Source organism: Phoca vitulina, unplaced genomic scaffold (genome assembly GCF_004348235.1).
Source record: "Phoca vitulina isolate PV1807 unplaced genomic scaffold, GSC_HSeal_1.0 scaffold60, whole genome shotgun sequence".
Lineage (NCBI taxonomy): Eukaryota > Metazoa > Chordata > Mammalia > Carnivora > Phocidae > Phoca > Phoca vitulina.
Genome location: NW_022589763.1, coordinates 6,701,656 through 6,712,854, shown reverse-complemented (window position 1 = coordinate 6,712,854; position 11,199 = coordinate 6,701,656). Strand labels below are relative to the sequence as shown.

General features: G+C 49.4%; 1 protein-coding gene across 3 annotated transcripts in view; it reads right to left on the bottom strand.

Annotated features, from left to right (window-relative positions):
* The window catches only part of SHROOM2 (shroom family member 2), a 133,357-nt gene that overhangs the window by 58,459 nt on the left and 63,699 nt on the right, over window positions 1-11,199 (bottom strand). Inside the window, exon 2 of one of the 3 annotated variants that reach the window (XM_032391117.1) lies at window positions 10,399-10,550. In XM_032391117.1, the coding sequence (XP_032247008.1) occupies window positions 10,399-10,550 (152 nt within the window). Of the gene's footprint in view, window positions 1-10,398; window positions 10,704-11,199 lie in introns of those variants that run through there. The other 2 variants (XM_032391116.1, XM_032391114.1) reach the window with 2 other exon arrangements.

The window sequence follows — 11,199 nt, the reverse complement described above, 5'->3', positions numbered from 1 at the left end:
TGGCGCCACCTCGTGTGCGCACACCGTCACTGCCCGTCCGGCTCCAGCTGGAACAGACACGGGAGCCGATTTAACACCCTCATTTTCACTGGGGACCGAGCGCTCTGGCGCCACCTAGTGTGCGCACACCGTCACTGCCCCTCCGGCTCCAGAGGGAACAGACACGGGAGCCGATTTAACACCCTCGTTTTCACTGGGGACCGAGTGCTCTGGCGCCACCTAGTGTGCGCACACCGTCACTGCCCCTCCGGCTCCAGCTGGAACAGACACGGGAGCCGATTTAACATCCTCGTTTTCACTGGGGACCGAGCGCTCTGGCTGCCAAAGGAATGCTCCCTCCTTGGCCACCGATCGATGGAAGCCGACTGGGGAGACCAGGAAGGAAGCCCCTTCATGGGGGAAAACACAGAAGGAAAGTTTTGGCCTTGGAAACAGCCAGGAAGGGCGGGTGGGCAGCTCACTACAGCCATGCAGGCCTGTGCAGCTCGCCCCAGAGATGCCCGAGGTCCTGCTTCTGTGCCGGGTGGCTGCGCAGGGGTGCCACAAAGACCAACAACGCCCCACACTGTGCGTGGAGCCCCACAATCCCAGAAGTACTGGAAACGGGGTTCGGTGCACAGGCACATTCCATACTATGGTCATCCCAGCAGACAGGGAAGAAATCCTTCCTATTCAAGTGGCTACTGACGTTTGGAATCCTTACAATGCATGCTTATCCTACAAAATACCGAACACGGGACGCCTGGGTGGCTCAGTTGGTGAAGCATCTGCCTTCAGCTCAGGTCATGATCTCAGGGTCCTGGGGTAGAGCCCCACTTCATCAGGCTCCCTGCTCAGCAGAGAGTCTGCTTCTCCTTCTGCCCGACACTCCCCCTGCTTGTGCTCTATCCCCCTTTCTATCTCAAATAAATAAATAAAATCATAATTAAAAAAAGGATATGAAACACATTTAAAAATAAAGAAGCCACTAAGACAAGAGAGGAAAGTAAGCCACCACCTAAAGATAAGCACAGGTAGCCTGTGTGCATTTCCCCCCATCTGCTTCTAGACAATCAGGAGAATCCTGCAGACATAGCAGGTCCATTTCCTTCTGCAGCCCGCCTGGTTCTGTGAGCATTCTCCCATGCCCCTGTCCCTCTTCCAAAATGTAACCTCTCAGCAGTGCTTAATATTCCTTTCATATAAACACTGAAAAACCACAGTATTGACTATGAATATTTTCTGGTACTTCAGATAAAATTATTCACCCTAATGAGGGTTCCCCTGAAGCCTTTCCCACAAATTATACACCAGGATTAATAAAAATTTATGTTAATTTTTAAAATAATTTTATATGCTAGGTAGTCTCTGGGGAAGTTTTGGAAGGACAGGGTTTAGATCACAAGTATGAAAAATGCTAGGCTATCACTGAAAATGAAGAACGCATCTAGACATCAAAAATCCTTTAAAAAAAGGAATTATTAAAATAAATGCTTCAATAAAATGTTTATCATTCTCATAAAGAACAGAATCCGTTCCTTCCTCCCCCACCCAAAAAGAAGTCACACGAGTGCTAGGTTATTTTCATAAGCTTTTAGAATGAAGCCAACAGGCTCTGCCTCACAAGACAAACACAGTCTGTGCTTGGTCACCACGAGCGCCATCGGCCTGACGGGACCCGACCCGCCGGCTGGGAGGCCAGGGAGGCCACACAGGGAGGCCAGGCGCCCGGCTTTGGGTGCCCACTGTGATGGGCATGTGCACGGGGTGTGAGGGCTTTCAGGCAACACTGAGGTCGGGGGAGACTCCTGGGGGGAGAAAAATCAACAGTGATGCACTGGGAGCATCTTAGAGAAAAGAGTCAGGGGGCCTGAACTGGGAAAAGGCCTGGATTCTGGAGAAAGGCTGGGCTGGAGAGTATTGCAAATGGTCCTCAGTGAGCCCCTGAGTGCGTGGGACTAGCCCTATGCAGACAGTCCCTAGAATTCGAGGAGGGGAGAGGGTACAGGCCAGCATGGGAGGTGCGGGCGGGGGGCGAGGAGTCTGTGCTAGAGGAGAGGGCAAGTGCAAGCATCCTTCTTATTCCTTCCAAAGGAAACAAAGAAAAAGCACCCCTCTACAAACACAAAATGAACCTCGCTCTGATCTCGCCACTTCCAGTTCCTGCCAAGCCTACGGAAGACTACGTCCTAACCAGCCTCTCCCTCTGCTGCTCTACCTCCTGCCAGATCCATCTCCCTGCACCTCTGCCCTGCACAGCCGTTGCTCTCACTCCAGAACCTTCAAGGGCTCCCAGCTGCCACAGAAGGAAGCCCAAGCTCCCACGTGCTCAGGCATCTAGCCAAGCTGCTGTTTGGAGCGTGCCCCTGGGCCAGGAGCAGGGGCACCAGCTGGGCGCAGCCCTGACCGGGCTGATGCGTTTGCACTCACCTTCCTGGCACGTTCCGATGCCAGCTCAGGTCCTGCACTCTCTGCCTCCAGCTTCCTCCCCCTGCACTCCTTTGGGTTGCATCCCCTCTGCCATTCTCTTTAGGGGGCCCTGGGACTGCTGACGTAGGACCAGATTGGGGCTCAACCCTGGCTCAGCCTTCCAAGAACAGATCAACGGCCTATCCTTAAGAAAGACTCCGCTGAGATCTGCTTCCGTTCCTCTTGACGTCTGTTGGCTCAGCACCTGTTACAGCGTTCCTGGTGCGTCCCTGTGAGCACACTCAGCAGCCAGCTAGCTCCTGGAGGGCTGGACCTAACGGTGGGATCCTCACCACTTCCCTGGAGCACTTCTACCACATTCCACGAACGTCCACAGCACCCCCTGCATCGCACACGGTTCCTCTCCCTGGCAGAGGTGAGACAACGCAATGCTGCGGATGGGGGTGTCATGCTGGCTTCAATCTACGGTCCCACGGGATAAGACTCAGACAGTTCCTGCTTTTATACATGATGAGAATTCAGATAAACATTCCCTAATGGCCTAAGTAGCTGAAACGGATACCAGACATCAAAGCTGCATTTTAAACAGATGCCAGGCTGAGAGGCAGCATTCCCACAGGATGAAAGCAGCAGGGTTCCTGTCCACGAGGTCAGGGCACCCCGCACCCTTCCCCTAGCAAGGCCGAGTGCACGTCGCTTATTTCAGCCTCTGGCGCCCCCTCCGTGTGTGTCAGCTCAGAACACTGTGTGGAAATGTCACATCATGAACACAGGCAGAACTGGAACAGACCCAAATGACTGGCTTTTTCTAGTAACTTTTATCCTCTTCATGTCGATAAATCTATTCGTTTCAGAAAAAGAAAAAAAAAAAAGACTATCTCACCCACCTGTGTTCACAGTGTATCTCCCCAGCTGACGAACGAGTGAGTTCAACTCAATGTTTTAAAAGGTGCCGACCCAAAAAAAAAAAAAAAGGGTGCCGACCCGACTTCCTGGTTACATTTCAAGAGAATGGATTTTTTGGCAAAGACAGGACATTCAAATGTGCAATAAATCTTATTGCAAATAAGTTTTAATTATAAAGCTAATTATAAATAGTGCTAAGGATTAGCAACAGGGCTGATATAAAAGTCATATATAAAAGAAACGAAAATAAGTAAAACATTCTCTGCAGGTCTTAACATATTAGAAACCATCGATGTTTTCACACTACGTTTTATAAACATCACTTACATCTTCAATGAAAAAAAATCTTAACTTTTCACCACTCTCTACTTGCCTTAGAATATGAAATGTCTCACATAATTGGAAATTCATCTGATCAAACTGCTCAAGCCATAAACTAAGCCTAAATTTGAATAGAAGCAACTTTTCTCTTTTTCTCCTGATTTTACTTAATAAAAACAATGGAAAAGAGCTCAAAGAAGTCAGGGTATCTGTCCAGGTTAATCTCTGGCTCTGTTCTGTTTAACAAGAAATAAGCATGTAGCAAACAGCCATGATCTCCAAAATGCTCAAAACAGAAACTTTCCCCCCGACACTTGAGCAAACGCCTGCAGACCACCCTCCCAAAGCACACGACTTCACTGATACCTGCCGACAGCCCTACAAAGGCGCAAAGCCTCCGGCAAAACCCACACACAGTTTCTGCCCCAGGTAGAGCTCCGGGGAGGGGAAGGTAGGAGGGACAACACCTGCCGACGTCCTAGCCACCCCTGTCCTCTTGCTGCATCGTGGCATGAAGCTGCTCCCAGGAACATCTGTGCTAATCAATGTCGGGGCTGCACGCAGAACCACCTGCTCAAGGACAGCTCCAAGGAGCCAGGAGCCGAGGGGAGCACAGCACAACACAGGCTCGCTGCAAAATTCGCTGCAACTGAGTGACGTCCAGCAAACAATGCATGTCACGGGAAATTTGCTCCTAGCAAGCATGGCTGCGGTCACTAGATCTGAAACCCTCTTTCTTCAGATAGGTAACTATGCCCATAGCCCGGCTAACCCTTACGGCCCCCTGCAAAGAACCTCTATCCTTGGGTGTTAATCCCCTGAATGCAAGCTTAGTGGATGTAATTAGAGTCACAAAGGGTTTAAGGCTGCCAGCAAAGAGGCAGAAAATCACATGAATCAACCCTATTGATAATTTGGCCCTGGCAAAACTGCTTGCAACAGTTTTGAGTCTTGGTTGAGAATAAGATGAATGATGAGGTGGGCAGGTGGACTTCATCGTAAGCAAAACTAGTATTACCATACAGATTTGAAAGAAAAGCCAAAAGAGCAACTGCAAGCTTTCCAAAATAATGAATGGCATGATATTTAAAAGAAATTTCCCGTAGGCTATTTGAAGTTATATGTACTTGTAAGGAGCTGAACCTATGCTAATTCGCCTCTGAAGCAGGAAAGATGGAGGACTCTGTCCCAGCACTTGTCACGCCGAGCTTTTAGGGCACGTTTTCTAGAATCAGACAACAAGAGCCTTAACGCCAGCTCTGAGCAAGACGCTCGCCCTCCCTGATGCCCACTGTGGGCATCAGGCGGACCTTCAGCACGTGTGCAACAGAGAAGCCTCGTCACCTCGGCTACGTGCATCAGGAAAACGCCCAGTGACCCAGTTTCTGGTCTTACTTCACCTTCTGCAAGCACATTTGCTTAAGCCACTGGGGCTGCCCAGCAAAAGAGCCTGGGGCTGTCTGTGAAAACGCCAGCCCAGGATCCACCGCAGACCCGCCCGTCACCGCTTCGCAGGGTGGGGCCTGGGCGGCTGGGAGACACGTGTAGATGACGACCCTACAGACACACATCGGCAAAGGTGACTGCATCTGCCCTGCACTTTCCCGCGAGCAGCACTCCCTTGGCCCAGCAGAGGTAGGACCACAGAGCACCCGGAGGACAGGACAAGACAAGAACGTCCCGCTCAGCTCAGCCTCTGCTCACGGTCCCGCAGTTCTCTGCTTCCTGGGTACCGCGCACGAGAACATACGTGCACTTGGTGGGGCTCCCAGTGGCAGTTCTTCGTTTCCAGCTGACACCACTCTGGGAGAAGGGAAGTGCTTGCTCTCGTTTGTCCGGGAAAGAAACTCCACCGGGGAGAGAGAAAGATCTGTGCACGTCTCCCCATGCGTCGCCTTCTCAGGCCCAGCTTCGAATCGATGACGACATATGTGCTGCCCGTTCCCCCGAAACTGGACGCCACCGCTTTGTCCCACTGGCCCACGGCGATGCTTTTCCTGGCCGCGGGGGCCCCTGCTCGCCTCACACACTGAAATAAAACCAGCCTATGAAGAAAAGAGAGAGAGCAGCGGGGTGCCCGGGGGGCGCGGTTGGCTGGGCGTCCGACTCTTGGGTTCGGCTCAGGTCGTGGTCTCGGGGCATCCAGCCCCGCGTCGGGCTCCGCGCTCAGCACAGAGTCCGCTTGGGACCCCGCTCTCCCTCTCCCTCTGCCCCCCAAAATAAATAAGTAAATCTTAAAAAAAAATAGATAGCAGCTATCATTAGCAGGAAGGAGTTAGTATGTGAACCACTGCTTCATTTTATTTACAAAACCATGGGCAGGGAGGGGCACCCGAGGAGGCGGCAGGTAGTAGAATCGAGTTAAACAAGGGCTGAACAAGCTAATTGATCATTTGGCCACACCCTTGGGTAGGGCAACATAGGATGTTTATGTGTTTGTGGCTCGGTCTATGAATAAATTACAGAGTGCCTTTTTATAAACTGGCCTTTTTTTTTTTTTTTTTGAAGAGTACACGATCTATTTTGGAGCTCCACATAAAATGCTAGAGAATGCTAACTGGTGTGCGAGACAGAAGTGTGATTAGCGGTTGCCTGGGGATGGACAAAGAGGAGAATGGCAGGGCTTAAGCGCAGATTTAAATTTAGACAGAGAAGAACACATGTTACCAATTTCAGAGAAATTGTTTTAAAAGGACACTGCTGCCTCTGTAATAAGGAAAATCTAGAAACTCAGGTTGAAGTTTCAGTGGTCCTTACTCTGCATCTCCAGGATTTTATAGCAGTAATTCACCGTGTGCTGGGTGACAGCTACAGACCCTAATATTAACTAATTACCCGGGTTAGAAAATTTCATTCATGTTTCTGAACAAAGCACCATTTCAGACTTTTTTCTATTAGACAAAAGTAATACCCACAAAGAGCCCACAGAGCATTAAAAATTAATCCAGGGGCTCCTGAGTGGCTCAGTGGGTCAAGCGTCTGCCTTTGGCTCAGGCCATGACCTCAGGGTCCTGGGATCGAGCCCCACATCAACTTCCCTGCTCTGCGGGAAGCCTGCTTCTCCCTCTCCCACTGCCTGCCACTCCCCCTGCTTGTGCTCTCTCTCTCAAATAAATAAAATCTTTTAAAAAAATTAATCCGAAGTTATTTTTAAAAATTTCACAATACCTTTTATTAGAAGTGTCTTCAAATTTACACAGTGTTATATGTCAAATACATCAAAAAAAACCCCAATATAAATAAAAGTATGCTTGCAAAAAAAGTGAACAAAGTGCTTGGTTTGCTTTTATATCTTGTTATATATATTGCTTAAAACATGAATTCCCGTCTAAACCAGGTAATTATGCTGTGCAGACCTCATTTAAAGAAAACTGGATAGGGGCGCCTGGGTGGCTCAGTCGGTTCAGCATCTGCCTTGGGCTCAGGTCATGATCTCGGGGTCCTGGGATTGAGCCCCATAGCAGGCTCCCTGCTTCACGGGGAGTCTGCTTCTCCCTCTGCCCCTCTCCCCTCTCGTGCACTCTCTCTCTGTCAAATAAATAAAATCTTAAAAAAAAAACAATAAAGAAAACTGGATATAGAGAATGCAAAAGCAGGGTTTTACACAGCGGCTCCCAAAAATCGTTCAAGGCAAAAGTCTGATCCCTCTCCCCAAGAGTCTTTCAGATACGCGGTCAGCTCCATCAGCTAGCAGACCCCGTGGCCTTCCCCCTGACCCTCCACTGACCAGTTCTCCATGGCGTAGATACTTTGCTTTGAACAGAATTGTTTATTTTTATATGCTTAAAGATGTTCCTCTAGTTCAAAAAAAGCTTCTACACATATGGAAGGATGCCCGACTTCAGTCATAATGAAAAACGCCCACTTCAACAACGAAGCCATTTTTCACCTGTCACATGCACAAAGAGAACAGAAACAAACTGAAACTACTTCTGCTAGAGTGGACGTGAGCCTGAAACGTGGTCCCAGGAACGTGGAGGTGGTTACTACAGCTCATTCTGCACAAACCGTCTGATGCAGGTCCCTCCGGGCTGGAAGCGGACCGTAACGCTCCATTTGTAGCGCAGGGACACAGACTCGGGGACAGACACCCCACGCTGCAGCACGGTGTCTTACGTACTCACCACGACCTGCAGAAACGTCCGTCTCTAGAGGATCTGCAAGACAGCAGAGGATCCAGACCGTGCGGCACCGTGGGGTCATTAGGAAAAATCAGGAGTCGGGCCTCAGTGCACTCAACGTGCAACAATCTTCACAGATACACACGTAAATATGCACGCACATCCGTAACGCAAAGCAGCAGCCCAGGAGATTGTAGGGACAACGCTGCTCTCTGGAGACGCAAACGGGGATGTGAGCTACCTGTTCCACCCAAATCCCTTCTGAACACGGCACTCTACTAACTCCGCCCACGTACGACTTTAACAACTAAATAGGGGCGCCTGAGTGGCTCAGTCGTTAAGCGTCGGCCTTCGGCTCAGGTCATGGTCCCAGGGTCCTGGGATTGAGCCCCGCATCGGGCTCCCTGCTCAGCGACGAGTCTGCTTCTCCCTCTCCCACTCCCCCTGCTTGTGTTCCCTCTCTCGCTGTGTCTCTCTCTGTCAAATAAATAAATAAAATCTTTAAAAAAAATAAAAAAAATATTTTTAAATCTTAAAAAGAAGCTTTGAAAAAAAAAAAGAATGAAATAAATGAAGAATAAAAAGTTAGCCTCAGGGCGCCTGGGTGGCTCAGTCGGTTACGCGGCTAACTCTTGATTTTTGTCTCAGGTCGTGATCTCAGGGTCCTGGGATCGAGCCCTGCGTTGGGCTCCCTGCTGAGCAGGGGGTCTGTTTCAGGATTCTCATCTTCTGCCCCTCACCCCACCCCCGCTTGCTCTAAGAAATACATAAATCTTAAAAAAAAAAAAAAAAACAAAACCTGTAAGAATGGGACGTACACAGTTCTCCAACCGCTTTTATGTGTTGCACTGAGCTGGGCTTTGTGGGGCATCTTCCAATGCAATGAATGCTGATACCAGAGCAGTACTTTACACTGTGGACGGTCTCTAATTCATGTCATTTCCCTCGACTGAGTATCTGGGAGCCCAGAAACGAAAACTGTGGGTCCAAGATACGCCTTCTGAAACACACGATGTCAAACCACCCACCAGAAAGTCCGTCTAATCTGTATCCTAATTGGCAGCATATCAAGGACATGCTTATTCCCCCACCATCTCACATCTCACCAACGATGGGCCTGGCTACTGGTAAGTCCCTGTCAACTCGACTGTCAAAACCTATAGCGTCTCATTTCCAAGGAAGCCTGCAGATTCGTACAGGAGACCGAGGAGGGCAACCCGACTCAGCCTGGGGGCCGGCGAGGAGCCCCAGAGACAGTGCATAAGGCCTAGCTCAGCTCAGTGGGCCAAGGTTCTGTGCCTGCCATCGCTGCGCTGTTTCCGTCGGGGCACTGCGAGGACACCCACCCCCCGCCTCAGCAAGGTACCGCGCCCACAGAGGGATAACTGTGCGCCCCCACCTCAGCCTCTCGAAACGGCTCCCAAACCGCCATCTCAGTTTATTCTTCTCATTTACAAAGACGGTAGCCTGTACCACTTAGAAATGAGGTTGCTAATTCAGTGCGGCAACGAATTAGAGTTTTTTTCTTCCTTCGATATGGTTTGAGTCCAAAAAAAAAAAAATAAATAAAGAGTAAAGTCCTTTGGGAACAGGCCTTCAAGGCAGTATTAAAAACTAAAGTAAATGATTGAGTCCACTTATTTTTAAAAATTTACAGCCAAGGGGCGCCTGGGTGATTCTGTTGGTTCAGCGTCTGCCTTTGGCTCAGGTCATGATCCCGGGATCCTGGGATCAAGTCCCACGTCAGGCTCCCTGCTCCACGGGGAGCCTGCTTCTCCCTCTACTTTCTCCTTCTGCCTGCCACTCCCCCTGCTTGTGTGCACTCGCTCTCTCTGTCAAATAAATAAATAAATAAATCTTAAAAAAAAAAAAATTTACAGCCAAACTTAGAAAGACTGCACTAGTTCGGCTAAAAAAAAAAAAAGGGCGGGGGACATGCAAACACTTTACTGTGAATTAGCCAACTGACAAAATGCAAGGTGGAGAAATAGTTCTTTATGAAGACAAATCCCAAGCACCTTTACGGGGGTCCAGGAGTGCTGTTGCAGCTCCCGCGTCTAAAAGCATCACATTCCCAATTCCGCTTTTCTAACCCCTTCAAGTCCTCCAAACTTCCATGGGCAATCTGATTTCTAGGAACAGGCAGCCTGCTCCCCCCCAGACCTCACCCTGGCCCTGGAAAGCCCTGGAAACCTAACGTCTGTGCGCGGTCATGCTCTATTTTAGCATAAAAAACGAAAACGCAGTAGCCTGCCACCTTGTGGAAACAACAGGAACAACACTTTATTTGGAACGGGAGCATAGCTCTCTGCTGATGATCTACATATTGTTGCAGAAAACAGTCTTCAAATTCACTTCATCAATCAAATGAACAATCCCTAGTAATACAAGAAGGCATCTTTTAAGTTTTTGGTGCTGGATCCATCCTTGGCCAAGAGATAGAATTCTATGTGTGTGCACATGCTTTCATCCTTGGCCAAGAAATAGAATTTTATGTACACACACACACAGACACACACACACACACACATCAAGTCCAAACTGGGATTGCTTGCAGGGAGACAGATCAGCCACGCTGACTTCACATTTTGCTATTTGACTCACTTCTGTTTGTAAAGACGGCATGAGGCATGGGTCTTACCTTTTCACTACCAGCTTCAGGGTTTTATGAGAGCCCTTCACCAGGCAAATCGCTTCCTGTCTAAACCCTGAGAGACCGATGTCGTTGATGCCGATGATCTCGTCCCCAGCCAGTAACTTGTCCACTGCCGCAGCTTTACTTCCTTCTTCAATCTGCAACAAAGAAGTACGTCTCATGAGCTTCCAAACAAGCCCAGAAACAACACAGCTGTGACATATGGGGCCTGCAGGCTCTCTGACGGGCTTTGGGATCAGCCTGGACCCCTCCTGGGCCCTGAGGCTGCACCGATTCCCATTTGCGGAACAAGGGACACATCCCTCATCCAGGGCCACCTGTGCACTGACGAGGGCTACCATTCACTGAGGGAATAGGAAAGAGCATGTGTGCTCAGGAACACTCACAGCCTGAAAGAGTGGATCCAAAGATAGGGGGTTTGTCTTCTGCATTTCCTTTACCCAAACAGTAAGGATGGATTATTTTCGTTATTTACTATTTCTCGTACATTAATCCCATACCTGCAGTTTTGTAACTGCTTGACTGAGATAGAATTCAAATACCAGAAAGCTCACCCATATAAATATACAAGTGAACAGCTATTCAGTATATTCACAGACCCGTGCAAGCATCATGTCCCGTTTTGGAACACTTCCCTAAGCCTAGAAGAAACCTGGCAGCTGTGGGCGGTCACTTCCTGATCCCCTCTAGCCCCGGCACCCCCCAACCTACTACCTGTCTCTATGCGTTTGCCTACACTGGGCAGCTCATATAAAAAGAATCCTACAGGGCACCTGGGTGGCTCAG